This window comes from Corylus avellana, chromosome ca2 (genome assembly GCF_901000735.1).
Source record: "Corylus avellana chromosome ca2, CavTom2PMs-1.0".
Classification (NCBI taxonomy): Eukaryota; Viridiplantae; Streptophyta; class Magnoliopsida; order Fagales; family Betulaceae; genus Corylus; species Corylus avellana.
Genome location: NC_081542.1, coordinates 5,487,170 through 5,512,259, shown reverse-complemented (window position 1 = coordinate 5,512,259; position 25,090 = coordinate 5,487,170). Strand labels below are relative to the sequence as shown.

Below are 25,090 nucleotides of genomic sequence, written 5' to 3'. Positions count from 1 at the left end.
ATCACACTAATAATAATATCGAAGATTTATGCTAATTTTTTATTAACACGTTGATAATCAAAATCAAGATTTTCTTCTTGCTATTTTTTTTTTTAAACTTCTTTCATTTTAACATGTTTCCGATCTACGTTTGGAAGGAGATTTGAATATGTTTATGTTTTGTTTGTAAAAATTTTTTGTTGAATTGTTCATGATTTGAATGTTTTATGAGTTTTTTTTTTTTTTTTGTGATTTAATCAAAATTTAAGGCAGTTTTTGGAAGTGTCTTTTTTACTATTAAGTAAAAGATTGCCAAAATTAATTTAATTGTTATGCAGAAAGAAAAACATAAACTCTTTTGAAACACCAAAAATATAATAATTAAGTATTGAACAATATGTGCAACGATTTATTTCATTGCGTTAAATGTTCAATGAATTGTTTTATTTTGTTTTCATCAAAACAATGATTTTGCTCACTTTGCTCGGTATATTTTTTGGAATGTTCAGAATTATATGAATTTTATTTCTATTGAAATATAATAGGCGTCGTGCTAGCAATATCGGAGATTCATGCTAATTTTCTATTAATGTTTTAATAATCAAAATTTAGGTTTTCTTGCTGTTTTTTATGTTAATATACTTATTTAATTTTAAACTACTCTTATGAATAGAAAGATTTTTACATGTTTTAATTTATATGGTTTGCAAAAATTTCGTGCTCTTAGTACTTAGAGCGTAACGCTTTTGTTTTTTTAAGAGTCTTTACGCTATAGATAAGTTTGTTGATGATGAATGTCAAAATGTTCAAAAAATAAAAAATAAAAAATAAAATACATATACTTCTAAACATTCAAAAAAAATACTGTTTTTTTTTTTTTTTTTAAATACAAAATAAAACAAAATCTTTCACTCAACATTTAATGCAATCAAATAAAACATTTCACATTAGGTTTATTGCTTAATTACCACATATTTGGTGTTTCCAAAAAAAAAAAAAAATGTTGCTATTTCTAGACAACAATCAAATAAAGTTTTGTTTTCTTTTAAACAATACCAGAAGATTATCACTCACAAAAAAAAAAAAAAAAAAAAATCTATAAAATATTCAAATGAATTAAAATACAGGACACTTAATTTTATTTTAATTCATATAAATTAAAAACATGTTAAAAATTTTTTTCCCACAGGTATAATTTAAATACAAAATAAAACCAAATATTTCTCTCAACATTTAATACAACCAAATAAATCCTCTCACATTTAGTTCAATGCATTTTTTGTACAACAATCAAATAAAATTTGGATTTGTTTTGCTTTTAAAAGCAGAAAATTTTCCTTCAAAAAAAAAAAAAAAACAAAAAAAAGGGGCAGAAAAATTACTTCCAAAATATGTTTAGTAAACCATACAATCAAACAAACAAAAAAAATCCCATAAAACATTCAAATGAAAAACAACTCAACCAAAAATTTTCGCGAACAATATAAATTAAAACATGTAAAAATCTTTGTTCTCATAAGAGTAGTTGAAAATTAAATAAGTATATTAACATAAAAACTAGCAAGAAAACCTAAATTTTGATTATCAAAACATTAATAGAAAATTAGCATGAATCTCCGATATTGCTAGCGTGACGCTTATTATATTTCAATATAAATAAAATTCATATAATTCTGAACATTCCAAAAAATATACCGACAAAGTGAGCAAAATCATTGTTTTGATGAATACAAAATAAAACAATTCATTGAACAAAATAAATATGTTTTAAAACCCCTACGTTTTAATTTTCATCACCTTTTTTTTTTTTTCTATCATTTATACATCCACTAATTATTATTACTTTTTTCCTTCCTGCCATTTTTAAAAACGATCCGTGCATTGCACGGGTTTCAAGCTCGTATAAATTATAGATGACTTAAGCTACGAAACAGATCAGTGGTATCAGATTTAGAGGTTATGAGTTCGAATCCTAACTTTGTCAATTTGCCCTCCATTTAAATTAAAATATTCCATGTGTTTGGTCTCAGTGTCTCACATATTAAAATGAAGTTTGAATCCACAAGTAAAGAAAACTGTTAAAGTATTGACTAAATAATCAAATTTATTTATTTCTATAAAGTATAAGCTTTTAAGAAAAACGGTAATTTAACGAGGCTTGATGTTATTAACTCCCTTTGTTTTTTAAATTGTAAATCTAGAGAAAATTGGGGAAATGAAAGAAAATTATTTGTATTTCACTTTCTTAGCTTACTTTGTCTCGCTTGTCTGTCCCAATCAGAAAAAAAGCCTATTGTTTTCTTTTTTGTTATGTCGTTGAACAATTGAGGAAAATGTATCAATATTTTGCAAATCAAAAGCTTAAATAAGTTTGTTCTCTTCCCTTACAGTAGCAATTCTTTTCCGAGAATCACATTTTGTTTTACAGGAAATAACTTACCATACTCGCCAGCCAACTCATTCGGATGGAAAATTCACAAGCATTCTTAACATATTCGCATGTACTCAAGGGAGAGTGTTTTTTTTTTTTTTTTTTTTTTTTCTGAGAAAGTCATCAAGGGAGGGGTACTTGGTAATTCCTGCAAGATAATAAAATAGGTAACGTAAGTTACTAGTCCTTGTGAAAGCTGGGTAGCATCAAGGAAACTGTTTTTTTCCCTCAAATATCTTTTTCTTCTTCTTTTTTGAAGCAACAAGGTATACTATCGTCTTTAATTAACGCAAAGCTTTCCTATGCATTTGGGCTTTCACATTTACTCTTTCCACTTTGATCTTCTCCCTTTTTCTATTTCAACTATAACAATCAAACCCAAACAATAAAATAAAAATGGCAAGAAAAAGAGTTAATTCTTAAATAATGACACCGAAAAGATATTTCTCATTAATAATCAAACAATTTTCCTTGAAGATTTTAAGAGATCAACCAAAAACTACAATAGGCACCAGCTATGAAGACTAAAAACACCAATCATGTTAAGCATCGCAGGTATCAGTGAAGATTGAAATTACATTTTACACATTCAAAAGTCAAGTCATTGCAAAAATGACCACATTTATTACATGGAGGATGGACGCACTTGCTCTTGTCAACAGAAGTGGGGGGATGTTCGTGCGTGTCAAACTTCTAAATCCTCCCAAACTTGTAAAATAGATTTTTCTCAAGAATGCAATCGGGATGAGCAGGACATTCGAGATCTCCACAATAGTAGAACCAATGTTTTGGATTTCGTGGTTCTTCACAAATATCACAATAATACTCATCATCAGAATCATCTTCACCTTTATAACAAAGTGTGAATGATTGTTCATGCGGTCTGTATTTTGTGGTACACGGTAGTGTGGCGCATTTGAAATTTAGAGAAAATACACAATGAGCACAACGAAAGACTATTCCTCTAGAATCACAAGAACTGCACTCTTCAGACTTTGATGCGCTGTCAAGAATAAGTTGGTGCTCATGACCTTCATGTTTAAAGATGTCAGGCATCAAACTACACTGGACATCAAGGTCGAAGTGGCATTTGCCACAATGGTAGCTGAAGCCATTACACATGCACTGACAAGCATTGCAAAAACAACCTTATGAACATAAGGTGTTTGTAGAAGACTGAGGGGGTGTCGATGAAGTGGGTGTGACTTTTTTCTAGGTAATTCAACACAAGATTTGTGAAGAAAGAATCTGCATGGACTACATGTATAAAACGGAGGGTAGATAGGCCACATACACCCGTCACATTTTTCGTCATTCTCAAGTTGCTCATCAATAAGCTTTAAGTCATGCTCATGACTAAAATGTTTGATTTCCACGGCTATTTCAACTTTGTCATCTCCCAATTTGGATTTCCTGACAATATATGGATCTTCGCATTTTAGCGTACTGGTTGATTCAATAGGCTCCGTATCTTTAGATTCCAGCACAAATGTTTCATCCCACAATAGCTCATTTGCACCGCAATGAAGATGGGTAACGAAATCACAAGTTGAGCAATAATAAACCATGTAGTTTGTGTTCACCTTCTTAACACAAAGTAGGCAAAGTCGATGGTCAGAATGATTGAGTTGAGGTGGTTGAAGGGAATTGGTGAGGTGAAGAGGGTGGGGGTGACGGATATGTTTGACAAGCAATGGGAAGGAAAAGCATTCAAGGTGGACCAAGAATGGGCAGATAGCACATAAGTAAAACATACCTTTGCCTTCTTCCCCGCAGGCGTCGCAAGTGAAAGAGATAGACTTCCGCACGAGGGTCAATGGGTGTTGATGATGAATTTCAGCTTGGACAGTTAGCGGTAGAGAAGCACATTTACTTTGAAGGTTAAAATTACAGTGAGAACAACTGTAAATCAAGCCCAGTAGATGCTCCTCTCTATTGCAACCTTCGCACTTGATTTCCCCCTCCAAGGAATACTTATGGATGAGAAGAAGGGGATGTTTGGGGTGCAACGGGTGCTCCAACTCGCGGGGCAGTTCTGCACATGATTTGTGAAAGTTGAACCAGAAGCACTCTTTGCAACTGTAATTAGGACCCCATATTTGTTCTCCGCACACATAGCATCCACTTACACGACGATTTTTATTTAGCTCTTCATTGAAGATCAACGGATGCTCGCCGTGGAGGAAATGTTGAAGCTCCCTCTCTCTCTCCATCTCCCTCTGTATTTCTGTATTTGGAAGGGTTGGAAAACGATCGAGTGATCCAAATTAATGTTCCGATTAAACCCAACTGTTTTTGCGCACTTAATTAGTCTCACAGAGTGCAGCCTTCAACCATACTCGATCTGCAACAAAACCACACAATCATCTTTTTCAAAACTACACATCACCAAAAATAACCAAATTAAATGCATCACAGTTCAACCTCTAAACAAACAATAAAAGAAATGATACTCAAATCACATAAAAGCAGGCGTCAAGTAATAGTAATTACTCACAGCTACAACAAATCTGTTTTCGCTCGCTTCAGAAGAAGAAATCTTAAAGCTCCCAATAACTTCAAACCCACCCCTCCTTCGGATATTTGTAAGATCAAAAATTGTAGGCGAATATTCAATAATGAAGCTCCCATTATTTCATTTGCAGGTGGACACGTGGGTCGTTGAGAGCCGAATATGAAATATCGTCTTACATTTTTTTCTCAATTTATTGGAATTCATTGCAATCCCTTTCTTTCTTCATTTTGAATTAAATTAATTAATTTTTTAATATTTAAATACACTTCAAATATATATTAATTAAATATGTTTTCTTCACAATATTTAAGTTTGTTACTTAGAGCATTATTAACGGTCTTACCAAATTTTATTCATTAAAATAGTAAAAAATATAGATTTTTCTATTTTAACTATACTCATTTTTTAAATCACTTTCATCATCCTCACTATTTTAAAAATTAATTTTTACTATTTCATTTAAATATTATTTTTTAAATATTTGTTTGTTTTTGTTTTTTTTTCAACTCTTTTCAAAGAATAGGCAGGGAGAGAAATTTTTATTATTTTTTATTCATTTTGTGAGTAAACAGTATCATTCACGAAACCAAAATCACTATTTTGTGAGTAAATCTCTTTTCTTTATCCTTTTCTTCATTTGTTCACATTCTTTACTTAGCATCGACCTCATATATAATATTGTCGGCATCACTATAATTAAGAGCCAATTATATTGAAGTTTAGCCAATAATATCAGCCGACATGATTTTATGGGTTTTTCATTTTTTTTTTCTTCTAAAATTTGAGTCTCAAGTGACGTGTCACTATTTCATTATCTTATGTATTTATTGACTAAAACACTAGATTATATAGGATGGTGATACATTATTCGGAAACTAAATTTTTGTGGGCAAAATTTGAGAAACCTAACATTTCCCATAAAATTTTATGAGATGGGGAGAAAATGAAAAAGTTAAATTTTTTGATGGTAAAAATTAATTTTGGAGATATTAATTTTTGCTTTTTTATACAGAAAAGCAATATCCATTTGGGGGTCTAGTAAAAAAAAAAAAACTATTGTGCATGTAATAAATATAGTTTGCTTGGAGAACCTGGTTCAAAACCTTTTGAAATCTACGACTTTCAAAAATTAATGATACACAATAGCCCATGAGAAACGAAAAAGAAGATGAATTGATTTTTTTGTTTCTCTTTTCTATGAAATTATAAATGATTATTTTCTAATTTTGTCTAGAGGAGATGGTGATATTTCCAAGCCATGTCTTGTCTTGTTTGCATATATGGGCCTGAGTGCCAATGTTGGCATTATTTGTATTCCTTGAATATAATAAGTGGTTTAATGGGTAGGAGGCCTACTAGCACTCGGGTACCCAACTTATTTGGCCCATATATTTGTGCGATTCTTCCTCCAATCAACTTTGCTCTTCTATTTCCTTTCTCTTTCATTTTTTTTGACAAAGTTTTCCTCCAAATTGGGTTGGTAGAATTTTTTTTAACCTAGTATATAAAAGTGATATGTGTCCCTTAACATGTGAAATACACATATTTTTTTAATAGCGGAGACAAAGTTGGAATAAATTTTATTAAAAACTTATGTGCATCTCACATGTTATTAAAAAAATAGATACATGTCACTTTTATATATTAGGTTGAAGAAAATTTCTCTGGCCCACTATTAGGAGGAAAACTTTGTCCTCATTTTTCTATCTTCGTTTTCCTCGGGTGTAGCCTGTAGGGGATAGAGGGAAGCATATGGCCAGAAGAGGGAGACCTTTAGAATTTTTTTTTTTCTTCTCTTATTGGTCTTAATTTGATTGCAGATTTTATTGGGTGATTACTGAGTTATTGGGCTTTATAAACCTCAGTCGAGTAGGCAGGTATGGAACTAAAAGTTCAATTTTAAGAGGCTGGATTGTTTTTAAAAGAAAAACTATAGGGGCCCAAACAAGAAAAAAGAAAACCTATTTTTTTTTTTCTGACAAATTTAAAAATTAAAAAACTATTTCTAATTGTAGATGTCTACTAGAAAATATTCATATGGATATGAAAAACTTAAAATATATATATATATAGGAGCTCCAAAATGTGGGAGAAAGATAGGAAAAAGAGGTGGAGAGGGACGAAAGCTAGCTTGTATATGTTTAGCATTGAATGAGATGTTATGATGTCAGTATTTTCCATGAGAAAATGCAAAGGGTCATTCCATATGTTTCAATACGCTGCGTTAGTGATAGCTATCAGCAAAAAATTTTGTTATGTAGTTTTTTTTGTTTTTTTGTTTTTTAAAAAAATAGTAGTAAAAAGTAATTAATGTGATATAAAATGTAATTTGAGATGACTGTATAGAGACTTTTTTTTGGGCCATTGGCAAACATAGCCATGTCTTGTTTACGTAGTTTTTATGCCTGTGTTGTCACCATCATAAGAGGCTAGAGAAGATGGTGGGCAGGGGGAAGCATCCACCAGTTGTTTGATGGAGAAATGGTTGAAAACATGACGACTCAAATTATGAATTATGTAATCATTTTTATTGAAAGATTGGTGTCAAAGCTTCGCACTAGAATAGCTGTTGCCACATGAGCATTTTTGTAAATGATCCCATCGTGCTGCGCTATAAGAAGCTTTGTTCCAACTTCCCTGCTAAGAACAGAGGATGAAGATCAAGATCACCATTTTTTCATGTAGCTTCAACTTCTAAAAAGAAATGCAAAATCAGAGTAAAGTTCCATGTGCTTGTGATGATTATATCATCGACATACACAACAAGCACAAACACTTGTAGACTGCCAGAAATAAATAGGAATATTGATGAATCTTACTTGGAACCAATGAATTCCATCTCAAATATTCTTGAACTCAAACGAGAATACCATGCATGGAGGGCTTTCTGCAACTTGCAAACTCCATAAGTGAAATAAGTGGGAGTCAACCCAACCCAATAATTCTAACTGATATTTATGAAAAGTTAACATTTGCCAGCAAAAAAGAATTTGAACAATCACTTTTCACACCTTTTCTTGTTTATGTAGTTTGCACGCCTGTGTTGTCACCATCATAAGAGGCTAGAAGAAGATGGTGGGCAGGGGAAAGCCTTGCCTACTGTTTGTATTTCACTTTCTTAGATTCTTTTGTCTTGCTTGTCTCTTCCAATCAGAAAAAAGAAAAAAAGAAAAAAAAAGCCAACTGTTTTCTTTTCTGTTATGTCGTTGAATAATTGAGGAAAATGTATCAATATTCTGCTAATCAAAAGCTTAAATAAGTTTGTTCTTCCCTTCCAGTAGCAATTCTTTTCCGAGAATCACATTTCGTTTTACAGGAAATAACTTACCATACTCGCCACGTCATTCGGATGGAAAATTCAAGGGAGTGTTTTTTTTTTTTTTCCTAAGAAAGTCATCAAGGGAGGAGTACTTGGTAATTCCTGCAAGATAATAAAATAGGTAACATAAGTTACTAGTCCTTGTGAAAGCCGGGTTACGTAGCAACAAGGAAACTGTTTTTTCCCTCAAATATCTTTTTCTTCTTCTTTTTTTCAAGCAACAAGGTATACTATCGTCTTGAGCTAACGCAAAGCTTAACTATGCATTTGGGCTTTCACATTTATTCTTTCCACTTTGATCTTCTCCCTTCTCTAATTCAACTATAAAAATCATACCCATGCAATAAAATAAAAATGGTAATAAAAAGAGTTCATTATTAAATAATGACACTCAAAAGATAAAGCTACTTCTGAATAATAATCAAACAATTTTCCTTGTATATTTTCAAAGATCAACCAAAAATTATAGTTGGCACCGAAAGACTGAAACACTAATCATCTTAAGCACCACTAGTGAAGACAGAAATTACATTTGACACATTCAAAAGTCCAATATGTGCAAGAACCACCACATTTATTACATGGAGGATGAACGCCCTTGCTCTTGTCAACAAAAGTGAGGAGATGTTCGTGCGTGTCAAACTTATAAGTCCTCCCAAACTTGATTAATGGATATTTCCCAAGAATGTAATCTGGATGAGCAGGAAAATTGAGATCTGCACAATAGTAGAACCAATGTTTTGGATCTCGTGGTTCTTCACAAATATCACAATAATACTCATCGTTAGAATCATCTTTAACTTTATAAGAAAGTGCGAACGATTGTTAGTACGGTCCGTATTTTGTGGTAAACGGTAATGTAGCGCATTTGAAATCCAAAGTAAATTCACAATGAGCACAATGAAAGATTTGTCCTTTAGAATCACAAGAATTGCACTTTTCATAATATGATGAGCTGTAAAGAATAAGTTGATGCTCATGACCTTCATGGTTAAGGATGTCGGGCATCAAACTACACTGGACATCAAGGTCGAAGTTGCATTTGTCACAATGGTAGATGAAACCATTACAGTTGCGGCTACAAGCATTGCAAATAAAATACTTATCAACATCAGGTGTCTCTGGTAGGAGAATGAGGGGGTGTCGATGAATTGGGTGTGACTTTTTTCTAGGTAATTCAACACAAGATTTGTGAAGAAAGAATCTGCATGGAGTACAAGTATAAAACGGAGGGTAGATAGGCCACATACACCCATCACATTTTTCGTCATTCTCAAGCTGCTCGTCAATAAGCTTTAAGTTATGCTCATGACTAAAATGTTTGATTTCCATGGCTATTTCAACTGTGTCCTCTCCTATGTCCTCTCCTAGTTTGGATTTCTTGACAACATATGGATCTTCACGTTTTTGCGTACTTGTTGATTCATTGGGCTCCGTATCTTTAGATTCTGGGACAAATGTTTCATCCCGCAGTAGCTCATTTGCACCACAAACAGGATGGGTAACGAAATCACAAGCTGAGCAATAATAAACCATGTAGTTTGTGTTCACCATTTTAACACATAGTAGGCAGAGTCGATGGTCATATTGATTGAGCAGAGGCTGCTTAAGGGAATTGGTGAGGTGAAGAGGGTGAGTGTGACGAATATGTTTGACAAGCAACGGGTAGGAAGAACATTGTAGGTGAACCAAGAATGCGCAGATAGCACACAAGTAAAACATACCTTTGCCTTGTTTCCCACAGGCGTCACAAGTGAAAGAGACAGATCTCTGCACAAGGGTCAGTGGGTGTTGATGATGAATTTGAGATTGGAAGGTGAGCGGTAGAGAAGCACATTTACTTGCAAGACTAAAATTACAGTGAGAACAATGGTAAATGAAGCCCCGTAAACCCTCCTCTGTATTGCAACCTTCGCATTTGATTTGCCTCTCCCAGAAATACTTATGGATGAGAAGAAGGGGATGTTTGGGGTGCAACGGGTGCTCTAACTCGCGGGGCAATTCTGCACATGTTTTGTGAAGAAAGAACCAGGAGCACTCTTTGCAACTGTAATTAGGACCCCTTATTTGTTTTCTGCACCCATAGCAAAACAATATTTTCTGATCCTTTGTTTAGCTCTTCATTGAATATCAACGGATGATCGTGGGCGAAATGTAGAAGCTCCCTCTCTCTATTACACGGAACTATTTCTGTACAAGGAAACTCTTTAATTAGTTATAAGGATATTTGTTTTGTGGTGCTGACTGGAAGGATTATTGGTTTAAAATGCAAAATTACCTGAAATAAGAACACGGATCCGGATGGATGTATTTTGCAGAGTTACAGCTTGTTGGAAAAGGAGTGATCCAAATTAATTTTCGGATTAATCCCAGCTGTTTTAGCGCACTTACTCTCGCAGAGTGCAGCCTCCAATCATATATACTCTGCAACAAAACCACACAATCATCTTCAAAATTACAAAGGACCCAACTACTCACCAAAAAGAAAAGAAAACAATAAGAAGAAATAAAGAAGAAGAAAAGAAATGATACTCAAAGCAGGCGTAAATTAATACTCACAGCTTGAAGAAATCTGATTTTCGCGTCAGAGTTTAGTGGAGCTCCCAAGTTCAACCCCAGCTCCCTTCCGATAAATGTAAGATTAAAAATTGTACCTATTACTTACAAAATAAAATAAAATAAATTGTACCTAACCTGAGTATTCAAATGCAAAAAGGCAAAAGTGTGGCGAACGGTTCACCAATTTGCTGAGTGAAGGGTTGACCAATTTGTTGGAAGCATGATCTGGAATATTGTTAAGAAGATATTATTTATAAATGAATTTGTTTTAATTAATGTAGCAAGAATGACAATTTTGCTCCATCCCAACAAGCATAACCAACGGACATGCCACTGCCATATCCCTCCTTAATTTACTTTGTCAAATAATCATTAACATCTAAAGTTGGCCTTAAAATTGAATTGGCTGTCAGTGTTGTAAATTAAATATAAACCTGAGAATTGTGATCATATGTAACTGAGAAAGAAAACTCAATGTCTAAACTGCATCCAAAATTATGAGTGATGCAATTTTAGCCAAGTCTGATAAATTATAAATGTTGGAAAATGACTTGATTTCACAAGTCTTATGGTGGCCCCACCCCTTTTATTCTTTGGTTGCAGCTTTGTGGTTTTTTCCTTGCCACGTTGTCTCTTTAGCTTACTTAACAGAGAAGCATTTTGTTTGCTTCACCACGAAGCACTTGAACCACAGAACAGCTTTCTTCAAGAGGAACTTTGCAAAAATTACAGCCCTCACTTAGAGAATTTAGAGAAAAATTTTCTTTTGTATTTAATTTTTTTTTTTTTTTTTTTGTGTTTTTGTGAGCTTAGGTGTATTGAGGCTTTTGAGTTTAAGTGATTTATTTGTATTACTTTTTGTACTCCATCTTTTTGTTAGTGAATTTCTCCTAGATCGTCTTCGCCATTAGATGTAGGCTTGTTAAGCCGAACCACTTAAATTTTAGTGTATTGTGTGACTATTTGTTATTTACTATTCTACTATTTTTCTGCTTCATTGATGATCCTATAATTATTTTATCTCAACAAACTGGTATCAGAGCTTGAACATTTATTTTGCGGAATGGCTACTGCAAAATATGAAGTAGAGGAATTTGATGGTCAAAATAGTTTCAGTCTTTGGCGTATCAAATTTCGAGCCTTGTTGTGACAACAAGGTTTGGCGAAGATTTTGGATGGCAAAGTGTCATCAACATCATCAACGAAGGAAAGGAAGGAACCTAAGAAAAAGCCATCAGTGCAATGTTGTTGTCTCTTTTAGATGGAGTTTTGAGAGAATTTGCCAATGAAGAAATTGCTGCTAGACTTTGGAAGAAGTTAGAAAATTTGTACATGAAAAAGTCTCTCACTAACCGTTTGTTTCTAAAGTAATGGTTATATATCCTCATGATGCAGGAAGGTATGTCTCTTTGTGATCATCTAGATGACTTTTATAGAATTATTTTGGATTTGAAAAATATTGATATTAAAGTAGATGATGAGAATCAAGCCTTGATTTTGTTGTGTTCACTACCGAATGTTTTTGATAATTTAATGTTGTACGGTAGAGATATCATCTCTTTAGCCGATGTTAAATATGCTTTGAATTCTATGGAGTTGAGAACAAGATTAACTGGTAAAGATAGTGAAAATCAGGCAGATGGTTTATTTGTTAGGAGTTGTTTGGAAAATTTCTCTAATTTTAGAGGTCTATCCAATGAGAAAAACTGCGACAAAGAAGGCCAATCGCAGTTCAATTTGAATAATAGAGTTAAATGTTACTATTGCAAAAGGTATGGGCATTATAAATCCGAGTATCCGAAGCTAAAAAATAAAGAAGAAGGTGAAAGCTAAATTCTTCTTCTGTGGCTGGTGTTGTCGAAGAAAATTCCGAGGATTCAGAATTTGTCTTTACAGTTACGATTCAGATGGTCGTCTTAACGATAAGTAGGTCCTTGATACTGCATGTACTTCTCATATACCCCCTAAAAAGGATTAGTCTGTTAAATATCAGTTAGTCAATTGTGGTTCAGTCTTCCCTCCATCAGGGAATTAAGTAATGTTTACATTTTACTGCAAAAAAGACAAATTTCAACAGTCACTTCTCACACACACAAATCATCTTTCCATAATTTTAGCGCCAAAACTCATTCCCCTCAATTAACACCACTCAACTAAGGTTCCCGGTCAAACGAAAAACAAAATTGTTAGCTTCAAGGTTTGTTACCTATTCTCAAATTTAACAATTAAAATCAAGCCCAAACAATAAAAGAGGAAAGAAAAAGAGTTAATTATTAGTGGAAGGTGACATGGTGCTGAGGGTGTTGAGGGTGCTGTATTTATTGTTTACTGTTGGAAAATATGTCCCAACATTAATGAAAGAAATATATATATATATATATATATATATAGTTTTACACCCAAAAACTAAAAAAAATTAGATAGCATTTCGTGCCGTGCAATTCCTCTCAAACAAATTGAATCAATTGAAATTGATCATGTTTTGATTTGACGCAAACAATAAGATGTACGTAGTAGAATGTAAATAAATTAATTGGTGCTTTTGTAATCTAATATATACGCAATATATAGTTAATTATGTGTTTTTATTAAATACACTTTGTTTTTCAAATGAGTGATTCTAGGCTTCTAGCTATTAATAGGCCAAAATGGTTTATGATGGATGTTGATCAATTGTGCATTTTAATAATTTTTCAAGTGCTTAAATAACTAATTCCCTTAATTACAGTTACAGTAGCATTTAATTTGTTTTACAGGAATTGATGACAAACATATTTTCTTTCTGTTCAAATTAAGTCTACGTACGTAGAAGATAATATTTGAGGCAGAGTTTAATTTGTATATATATTTTTTTCCTGAGCGACTCATCAACTTCAAGATAATATATAAAATAGCTAAACAATTAGGAAACATGTTTTTTTTTCCCGAGAATCGCATTTTGTTTAATTTACAGGAATCAACTCATGACCATGCATAGTCGCCAAGTCATCATTCGGATGGAAAATTCACAAAAGTACCTTCTTAACATATTAACGTACGTACGCAAAGCTTTCCTCTCTATATATACGCATTTAATTTGGGCTTTCACATTTAATATTCTTTCCACTTTGTTCTTCTCCCTTTACTAATTCAATTATAAAAATCAAACCCATACAATAAAATAAAATATGATAAGAAAAAGAGTTAATTATTAAATAATGATACTCGAAAGAAACTTCTGAATAATAATCAAACAATTTTAATTTCCTTGTAAATTTTTGGACATCAACCAAAAATTACAATTGACATAGGCTGTAAAGAAACTAAAACACCAATCTTATAAGCACCAATGGTGAAGATTGAAATTACATTTGACACATTCGAAAGTCCAATCACCGCAAGGAACATCACATTCATTACATGTAGGATGGATGCTCTTGCTGCTATTGTCAACAAAAGCGAGGCGATGTTCGTGCTTGTCAAACTTATAAGTTTTCCCAAACTTAATTAATGGATTTTTCCCAAGAATGCATTTTGGATGAGCAGGAAAATCAATATCTCCACAATAGTAAAACCAATGTTTTGGATCTCTTGGTTCTTCACAAATATCGCAATAATACTCATCATCATAATCATCTTCAACTTTATAACAAAGTGCGAACGATTGTCCGTACGGTCCGTATTTTGTGGTAAGCGGCAGTGTAACGCATTTGAAATCCAAAGTAAATTCACAATGAGCACAACGAAAGATTTGTCCTCCAAAATCACAAGAACTGCACTTTTCAAAATTTGATGCACTGTAGAGAATAAGTCGGTGCTCATGACCTTCATGCTTAAAGATGTCAGGCATCGAACTACACTGGACATCAAGGTCGAAGTTGCATTTGTCACAGTGATAGACGAAGCCATTACATTTGCGCCTACAAGCATTGCAAACAAAATATTTATCAACATCACGTGGCTCAGGGAGGAGAATTGAGGAGAGGAGAATGAGGGGGTGTTGATGGAGTGGGTGCGACTTTTTCGTAGGTAATTCAACACAAGATTTGTGAAGAAAGAATCTGCATGGAGTACAAGTATAAAATGGAGGGTAAATAGGCCATATACACCCGTCACATTTTTCGTCATTTTCAAGTTTCTCATCAATAAGCTTTAAGTCATGCTCATGACGAAAATGTTTGATTTCCACGGCTATTTCAACTTTGTCCTCTCTCAGTTTGGATTTCTTGACAACATATGGATCTTCAATGGGCTCTATATCTTTAGATTCATCCCACAGTAGCTCATTTGCACCACAATGAAGATGGGTAACAAAATCACAAGTTGAGCAATAATAAACCATGTAGTTTGTGTTCACCTTCTTAACACAGAGTAGGCAAAGTCGATGGTCAGATTGATTGAGCTGAGGCTGCTTAAGGGAATTGGTGAGGTAAAGAGGGTGTTTGTGACGAATATGTTTGACAAGCAATGGGTAGGAAGTACATTCTCGGTGGACAAAGAATGGGCAGATTGCACATAAGTAAAACATGCTTTTGCCTTCTTCCCCACAGGCATCGCAAGTGAAAGTTAGAGATCTCCGCATGAGGGTCAATGGGTGTTCACGATGAATTTCAGCTTCAATGGTGAGTGGTAAAGAAGCACATGTATATTCAAGGCTAAAATTACAGTGATGAGAACACTGGTAAATGAAGCCCCACAAATTCTCTCTATTGCAACCGTCACATTTGCTTTCCATTTCCTGGTACATCTTATAACTGAGAAGAAGGGGATGTTTGGGGTGCAAAGGGTGTTCCAACTCACGAGGTAGTTCTGCACATGATTTATGAAGGATAAACCAGTAGCACTCTTTGCAAATGTAATTTGGACCCACCATTTGTTTTGTGCACCCATGGCAAATATATCCCTCTTGATCCTTATTTAGCTCTTCATTGAAGGTCAACGGATGCTCGTGACTAAAATGTTGAAGCTCCATCTCTCCCTCTCTATTACACTAAAGTATTTCTGTACAAGGAAACTTTTTAATTAGTGATAAGGATATAATTTTTATTTTATTTTATTTTATTTATTTTTGTGATTAATGACTCAATTTGTTTATCTTAAATTAAGAAAGTTGTATTCCCTATTTCCTAATTTAAAATTGGCCCCTCTAGTTCTATCCCTTTCTGGTTGGATAGTATAAAATATCCACCTCTTTAACATATATATATATATAGGTATACATATATATATATATATATATATATATATATATATATATATAAGTATAAATTTTAATTTTGTTGTTCACTTTTATATGTATATATGCAATAAGGGCCAATAAGGGCCAAAAACCCTTAATTATTATAACATCATACTAGCAAAAAATTAATGTTGGTATAGAACATAATAATACAACTGAAAATAGGCGAGTGGAGCAAGATGGTAGATATCACCACAAAAAATAAGAGCAACAGCATAATGAAGAAAAAGAAATGAAGAGTGTAGTACCTTTCACTGCTATAGAACTTCAAGCTTGTTGGATAAATTTAAATTAAATGATCACAAACACCTTTCACCCTTTTGCTATAAGAAAATACAAATTTGTTTGTACTTTAGAAACTATGAAACAGGTGGGTTTATAAACAACTTAATTGAGATCCTTTCTTTGCCTCTACTCATTCTTTCCTTCTTTTCTTTTTGTATAACAACATTTATTCTCTTCCTTTACTCCCCCTCTTTTATATATATATATATATATATATATATATATTATGCTCCTTTATTTTATTCTCTTTTCTTTATCATTTTCTTCATTTGTGCACATTCTTTACTTGGGATCGACCTCATATATATTGTCGGCATCTCCATAATTAAGAGCCAATTATATTAAGTTTAGCCAGTAATATCAACCGACATAATGTTATGAGTTTTTCATATTTTTTTTTCTTTCTAAAATTTGAGTCTCAAGTGATGTGTCACTATTTCATTATCTTATGTATTTATTGACTAAAACAATAGATCATATGGAATGGTGATACATCATTTGGGAACCAAATTTTTGAGGAAAAAATTGAAAAACCTAGCATTCCCCTAAAATTTTATGAGGGGGAGAAAATGAAAAAAAAAAATTAAATTTTTTGAATGTAAAAATTAATTTTGGAGAGACCATTTTAATAAAAATAAATAAAATTTAGAAGAACTTTTCAAATTTGTAATTTTTTAAAAATTTTGGGAGGGCGCAAGACCCTCCAAGAGTAGGGATGGTTACGCCATTGGTATTAAATTCAAAAAAGTTCACATATTCCCTTCAAATACCACTCAATTGACAATGTCCTCTCAAAGTTTAAGTTGCAACAATATCTCCCAAAAAATAAAAAATAAAATCTCATCAGTGGAAAGGGGTAATGGCTCCGATTTTTTTTTTTTCAATCGAAGAGTAACTAAATGTACGTGGTCTTTTTTGCCACCGCATAAGCCTCATGGAAACCTTTCTCTCAACCCATCTATGCAATCTTATGGTTTGGAGGACATTGTTGTTTGGAAAACAATTATACGGGGACTTTTCCCAAAAAAGTTACTTGGCTAAACAAAAAGAAAAAGAATAATAAAAGGAGTTTTCATTCATAGTGTGTTTGTTTAACGGGACACATCATTACATAGGATTGTGACACATTATTTAGAAACTAAATCTTACAATTTTTTTTTTTTTTTTTGGTTGAAAATCTTGCATTTCTCAAAAGGAAGAGGTACGGTAGAATATTTGAAATGCAACATATGTGGCCATTCGCAAGATAAAAGTATATGTTGCATTTAACGGTGGTTTTTATGATCACATCAGGAAGTGAATACTTGAAAGTTAGTACTTAGAAGCATGCATAGTATTTATTTTGGCGTGATATGTTTCATGCAATTTATTACAACACTTTCTTCTCCTGTTTGAGAGATATTTATTTTTGTATTTTCACTTTTTGATGGAACAAAAATACTCATCAAATATAATTAACTGGATATTCTCCAATTCAAATGAATTGAAAATGATCCTAATTTCTTCATTCTTTGCTAGTGCGGCGGGCGTCCTTCGTCGCTTCCGATCTGCTTTGAAACCCCCCAAAGTCTTCCATTTGAAAGGTTTCATAGTTGTCGCTTTTCAATTTTGTTCTTTCAATTCACCTATTTATCTGCTTGGTTGTTTGCTCTTTCGCATAATATTGCAATTCTGTGATCAGATAATTTTGTGGCTGATCATGGAATCTATCGTTAGGCTCTATTGAAGTAGAATTTGGTACAAATAGACATTCCATACACTTGACAATTTTGTGGATGTGTTCATGAATCAAGATGTTGGATGATGAGAAAAATCAGATGGATTCCCATTGATATTTTGTTTGACAACATGTGACATCATATCCACCTACTTCTCACAACATAATGTGATTTTTTGTTTGTAATTGTTTGGATTATTTGCTACTCTTGAAAGAATTAAATTGTACGTATTTCACTTTCTTAGCTTCTTTCGTCTTGCTTGTCTGCCCTTTTGTCCTACTGTTTTTTCGTTTATGTTATGTGATTGAACAATTGAGGAAAAGGGATCAATATCGTGCTAATTAATCAATTTTTCAAGTGCTTAAATAAGTTTGTTCTTTCCTTATATTGAGGAGATGTTCATGTGTGTCAAACTTATAAGTCTTGTCAAACTTGATATATGGATATTCTCCACTACTATAGAGCTTCAAGCTTGTTAGATAAATTGAAATTAAATGATCACAAACACCTTTTGTTAAATTATCAATTATCCCAAAAACTTAAGCTTATAGAAAAAGATAAATTTAATTACTTAATCATTAGTTTAACACTCTTCCTCACGGTGATGCGCAACACGTGAAATATTTAATTGAAATGGGGAGTTAATTGAAATGGGGAGTACTCAAACCCCCTAACCTTTTACGGCTCCTTTGCTATAAGAAAATACAAATTTGTTTGTGATGAAAGAGGTGGGTTTATAAACAACTTAATTGAGATCCTTTCTCTGCCTCTACTCATTCTTTCATTCTTTTCTTTTTGAATAACTTCATTTATTCTCTTCCTTTATTCCCCCTCTTTTATATATATATATATATATATATATATATATATATATTATGCTCCTTTATTTTATTCTCTTTTCTTTATCCTTTTCTTCATTTGTGCACATTCTTTATTTGGGGTCGACCTCATATATATTGTCGGCATCACCATAATTAAGAGCCAATTATATTGAAGTTTAGCCAATAATATCAACCGACATGATGTTATGAGTTTTTCAATTTTTTTTTCTTTCTAAAATTTGAGTCTCAAGTGATGCGTCACTATTTTATTATCTTATTTATTTATTAGCTAAAACAATAGATACATCTTTTGGAAACCAAATTTTTGAGAAACGTAGCATTTCCCCTAAAATTTTATGAGAGGGGCAGAAAATGAAAAAATTAAATTTTTTGAAGGTAAAAATTAATTTTGCAGATACCATTTTAATAAAAATACCAAAACTTTAGAAGAAATTTTTCAATTTGTAATTTTTTTAAAAAAATTTAAGAGGGCGCAGGAGCCCCAAGAGTAGGGATTAAATTCGTTCGTTAATGTTTTTGTCTAGAGGAGATGGGGATATTTCCAAGCCATGTCTTGTTTGCATATATGGGCCTGAGTGCTAATGTTGGCATTATTTTGCATCCTTGGATATAATAAGTTGTTTAATGGGTAGGAGGCCCACTAGCACTCGGGTACCCAACTTATTCGGCCCATAAATTTGCCCCATTCTTCCTCCCATAAACTTTGCTCTTCTCTTTCCTTTCTCCTCTCATTTTTTTCTATCTTCGTTTTGCTCTTCTATTGAGTGATTACTGAGTTGTTGGGCTTTATACACCTCAGCCGAGTAGGTAGGTATGGAACTAGAAGTTTAATTTTAAAGAGTAATGATACAACTTACGCCTAGCGTGCATCAACAGTGATGCACGCCAGGCAAATTTTTTTTTTTTTTTTTTTTTCAAAAAAATTAAAATAATAAAATAATAATAAAAAATTTTTTTTTTGCCTGGCGTGCATCACTGTTAATGCATGCCAGGCGTAAGTTGTATCATTACTCAATTTTAAAAGGCCGGATTTTTTTTTTTTAACCTAAATTATTATTTTTTTTAACAAATTTTAAAATTAAAAAATGAGATGTTATGATGTCAGTATTTTCCATGAGAAAATGCAAAAGGTCATTCCATATGTTTCAATAGGCCGCGTTAGTGATTAGCAATCTGCAAAATTATAATGCCATGCTTTCAAGTAGGAAATTTTAGTTTTAAAGTTTGTGATTGCTAGACATCCCTCCCTCTGCATCAGGTTTTAGCTTTCAACTAATATATCTACCGTGGCTATTTGGCATTGGACAATTACTGTTTAGGGGCCTGAAACTATAGTAAGATTTAATTGATGTAGACAAAAAGTAAGAATATTTGGTATTGAAAAGTAAAAAAAAAAAATTGGATTGTAGTTATTTTTTTATTATTTTAATAGTAGTAAAAAATGATGTAAAAAATAAAAATATTATGAGTTAAATGTGAGATGAATTGTGTGGGGACTTTTTTTTTTGGGCCCGGCAAACATAGCCACCGTGTCTTGTTTATGTAGTTTGGACGCCTGTTGTTTGATGGGGAAATGGTCGAAAACATGACGAGTCGAATTATGGATATATTTAATCATTTTTATTGAAAGATTGCTGTAACATGATGAGTCGAATTATGGATATATTTAATCATTTTTATTGAAAGATTGGTGTCAAGCTTCGCAGTACTAGACTAGCTGTTGCCACATGAGCATTTTCCATGAGATAACATTTATTCGACAAATACCATGTAAGAACTAGTTGAAGACTTAATTGGCCAGACACATGTTCATTTGTGGAAACTTGTTCTTCTGGTTATTCACTTCCGATTGTAAAACTTTTTTGTAACCCTTTTGTCTGCTAAGCATATAAAAGTTAGTTTTCTCTTCAAAGTTTATTGACGCTCTTGTTTTTGTTAGCAGGTTATGGAGATAAAACGATTGAACAATATGATGAGTGACCATGGCGGTATATACTCGAGGGATCGGAGAGGTTGTTAATCCCTATAAGCAATCCTGACATTCTTGTAAATGGGACATACTACAGTGGGCTAGATACCTATGCAAAAAGGGCGGTGGCAGTGTTGTATCTTGAAGGTGGTCCTGATAGAAAGTCCAGCCATTTGCTGAAGAAGATGACTTCTGAAGAAAGGAAGAAGAAGGTTGTTGACTCGTTGAAGAGAAGCATGCAAGTTGATGATGGGACTGCCCAATATTACTTGTCTATTTCAAATGGTGATCCTCGGGCTGCTCTCTCTGAATTTTCCGAGGACCTTAGGTGGGAGAGGCAAGAGGGCTTGGCCTAGTTTCTCAAATTATGTGGAGCTCTGATACTTGGGACTTGGAAGTACATAATAAACAGTGAAGATTGGCCCCAGACATGATGAACATTGCTCTTCTTAAACTTGTTTATGTTCTTTATCTTCGTTAGTAAGAGTTTACTACCCTGAATCCGTCCTCAATTGATCGTTTTCATCTTCAAAGCACAAGGAAATTGAGTTTTCTTCATTTTATCCTAAGTACTTTTTCAATTATGCAATCAACTACAATTGCAGGTTCAATTGTGACAAGTTATTGACAGTTGTAAATTAAATATAAACTAAGAATTGTAATAATCTGTAGCTTAAGAATGAAAAATTGTCTAAACTGCATCTAAAGTTCAGTCTCACCCTGGACATATAGATTACGAGTCATGCAATTTTGACTAAGATTGATCAATTATAAAATTGATAATTTTGTTGTTCGGGGTTAGGAAATGTTTCATCTCAGGAGCTCCATTAAGCCCATTTGGGTTAACTAAACGAAGTAACAAAATATGAGATTTTGTCTTATAATGATACTTGTTTTGTGTATGATTCTGCCTACTGAATGTGTAGAGCAGTGATTGTATTTATAATTGTATAACGAGATCTACTTTACAAGTGGATGTACATGATTCAAATTACAAATGACTAACAGTTTGAATTACCAGTGACTTAGATAAGATATCCAATCTGCTATGCTGAGCTTGTTGTGATCCTGAGTTTGTTATTATCCTCTTCTAATCCAATACGCCCCCTCAAATTCGAGGTTGGATTTTAAGAATGGAAGCCGTTGAGACACAAGAGGCTTTATGAGAACATCAGCAAGCTAATATACTTGCTAGACAGAAAACGAACATCGAGTGCCTTGACTGCAACTCTATTTTGGACAAAATGATAATTGATTACTATGTGCTTCATTCGAGCATGAAAAATGGGATTCAATGTGAGATGAGTTGAACCAATGTTATCAAAGTATAAGATTATATTTTGATTCCAGTAGGAAGTCAAGTATAAGATTGTATCATGCAAACTGCCGCGGTATAAGAACAGAGGATGAAGACATGGGTGAAGACCGTGAAGTGATAGGCTTAGCAAGAGCCATGTTCGTGCGCTTGAAGAGATCAGTAATGTATCATTATTGAGCAAGATAAAGATCACCATTTTTCCACGTAGCTTCAACCCCTAAAAAGAAATGCAAATGACCTACATCCTTAATTGCAAAATCAGAGTAGAGTTCCTTGAGCAGGTTATCAATTTACATGGCTGTAGAGCTTGTGATGATGAAATCATCAACATAAACTTGTAGATTGCCAGAAAAAAAGGAGAAATATCGGTGAATCTAACTTGGAACCAATGAATTCCATCTCAAATAATCTTGAACTCAAACGAGAATACCATGCATGAGGGGTCTGCTTAAGCCCATAGAGGGCTTTCTGCAAATTGCAAACTGCAGTCAACCCAATAATTCTAACTGATATTTATGAAAAGTTAACATTTGACAGCAAAAAAGAAAAATTTCAACAATCACTTCACACACGCACACACACACAAATCATCTTTCCATAATTGTAGCACCAAAACTCATTCCCTTCAATTAACACCACTCAACTAAGGTTCCCAGTGAAACGAAAAACAAAACTTTTTAGCTTCAACTATTCTCAAATTTAACTATGAAAATCAAACTCAAACAGTAAAAGAGGTAAGAAAAATAGTTAATAATTCAATAACAACACTGAAAAGATAATTCTGACTAATAATCAAACAGAAAATGGATAATAAAAGTTTTAAGACAGTTCCTACTACTATTCGTTCTCATATGGTGGAACATATTTGACCAAGCAACGGTGGTGAAGATTGAAATTACATTTGACACATTCAAAAGTCTTATCATGGCAAGAATCACCACATTTATCACATGGAGGATGTGGGTCCTCGGCCTTGCTCTTGTCAACAAAAGTGAGAGGATGTTCGTGTATGTCAAACGTATAAGTCTTCCCAAACTTGATATATGGATATTTCCCAAGAATGCAATCAGGATGAGCAGCTAAAGTGTCATCCGGATAATAGTAAAACCAACGATTTGGAAGTCGGTTTTTTCCACAAAAATCACAATAATATTCATATTCTTCATGATGATCATCTTCAAATTCAAAACAAAGTATGAACGTTACTTCGAATGGATCTTCATCTTTGTATGGATCGTATCTTACGGTAGGCGGTAGTGTAGCGCATTTGAAATCCAGATTAAATTCACATTCAGCGCAACGAATGATATGTCCAACAGAATCACAACAACTGCACTTACCAGCGGAGAGAACAAGTCGGCGGTGGGGATGACTTTCATGGACAAATTTGTCAGATATCAAACTACAATGGACATCTAGGTCGAAGTTGCATTTCTCACAACGGTAGACGAAGCCATTACAATCACGCCCACAAGCATAGCAACAAAAAGAAGGAACATACGGTGGCTTTGGAAGGAGAGTGAGGGGGTGCCAATGAAGTGGGTGTGACTTTTTTCTGGGCAATTCAACACAATATTTGTGAAGAAAGAATTCGCATCGAGTACAAGCATAAAACGGAGGGTCGATAGGCCACATACACCCGTCACATTCTTCTTGTGTCTCAAGCTGCTCACCAACAAGCTTCAAGTCATGGTCATGACTGAAATGCTTGATTTCCACGGGTATTTCAACTTTGTCCTCTCCCAGCTTGGATTTCTTGACAACATATGTCAATGAATCAATGGATTCATTAAGCCCCAGATCTTCGCATTTTAGCATACTAGTGGATTCGATGGGAACCGTATCTTGAAGGGGATTGGCGAGGTTCAGAGGGTGGGAAGAACAATGTAGGTGAACCAAGAATGGGCAGATAGCACACAAGTAAAACATACCTTTGCCTTGTTTCCCACAGGCGTCGCAAGTGAAAGAGTTAGATCTCCGCACGAGAGTCAATGGGTGTTCATGAATTTCAGCTTGGACGGTGAGCGGTAGAGAAGCGCATTTACTTTCAAGGCTAAAATTACAGTGAGAACAATGGTAAATGAAGCCCCATAGAACCTCTGTATTGCAACCGTCGCACTTGATTTCCCTCTCCCAGGAATACGCATGGATGAGAAGAAGGGGATGTTTCGGGTGCAGCGGGTGCTCCAACTGGTGGGGCAGTTGTGCACATGATTTGTGAAGGATGAACCAGGAACACTCTTTGCAACTGTAATTAGGACCCCATATTTGATTTTCGCAGCCATCGCAGAGTAATTTTTCATGATCCTTTTTAGCCTCTTCATTGAAGATCAACGGATGCCTGTGGATGAAATGTTGAAGCTCCATCTGCCTCTCCATCTCCCTATCTGTTACACGGAATTTCTAAAAAACGAGAAAAAGGAAAGGAGGAAAAGGAAACCCAGAAGGTGCGAGAAGGAATTCACGCGAGAAGGAAAAAAAGGGTTCGTGTGAGGAAGAGGAGAAGAGTCTGGGGAAAAGAGTAATGGACATTGCATTGGGTAGTGAAATTTTTAGATGAATTCAATAGAGGCGTCAGAAGGTAGAGGGAACTCTTTGACGACCAAAAGTGGATTGAGATCCCCGCAATAGTGGAAGAATTGCCCACCGTTTTTTTTAAAAAAAACCTAGTGATCCATTTTCATTTAACCGCCACCGATTGTGTTCCATTTAATATAAAATAATAAAATATTATTATTTTTTAAAAAAGTAAATATAAAATAAAATAAATTAATAAAAATATATGAAATGGTTCGGTCACCCCATTTTCCTCATAAGAGGTGGCTCCCCAAAGGCTAGTTGGGGGTGGCCGGCCCCAGGGGTGGCTCGACCACCCCGTGGGCAATTCTCCCACTATTGCCGGGGATCTCAATCCCTTAAAGTGTGTCGAGTTTATGG

The 25,090-nt window shown here is 33.9% G+C and overlaps 2 protein-coding genes, 1 non-coding gene and 2 pseudogenes across 3 annotated transcripts; 2 read left to right on the top strand and 3 right to left on the bottom strand.

Annotated features, from left to right (window-relative positions):
- Window positions 1-2,846: 2,846 nt before the first annotated feature.
- Window positions 2,847-5,068, bottom strand: LOC132171714 (uncharacterized; annotated as a pseudogene).
- Window positions 5,069-14,119: 9,051 nt separating this feature from the next.
- On the bottom strand, window positions 14,120-15,754 carry LOC132168614 (uncharacterized). Its single transcript, XM_059579605.1, has one exon. The coding sequence runs from the start codon at window positions 15,752-15,754 to the stop codon at window positions 14,120-14,122; it is 1,635 nt and encodes a 544-aa protein (XP_059435588.1).
- A 2,346-nt stretch (window positions 15,755-18,100) lies between these two features.
- LOC132173176 (small nucleolar RNA R12) lies at window positions 18,101-18,187 on the top strand. The gene has a single exon (XR_009439270.1). It is a non-coding gene; the product is annotated as a small nucleolar RNA R12 (small nucleolar RNA).
- A 1,800-nt stretch (window positions 18,188-19,987) lies between these two features.
- Window positions 19,988-21,197, top strand: LOC132168612 (F-box protein At1g55000-like; annotated as a pseudogene).
- Window positions 21,198-22,552: 1,355 nt separating this feature from the next.
- Window positions 22,553-24,736, bottom strand: LOC132172111 (uncharacterized). The gene has a single exon (XM_059583562.1). The coding sequence runs from the start codon at window positions 24,530-24,532 to the stop codon at window positions 22,991-22,993; it is 1,542 nt and encodes a 513-aa protein (XP_059439545.1). The 5' UTR covers window positions 24,533-24,736; the 3' UTR covers window positions 22,553-22,990.
- Window positions 24,737-25,090: the final 354 nt, after the last annotated feature.

Coding starts and splice junctions, on each gene's coding strand:
- LOC132168614 (XM_059579605.1), bottom strand. CDS start 15,754: ATGGAGCTTCAACATTTTAGTCACGAGCATCCGTTGACCTTCAATGAA.
- LOC132172111 (XM_059583562.1), bottom strand. CDS start 24,532: ATGGAGAGGCAGATGGAGCTTCAACATTTCATCCACAGGCATCCGTTG.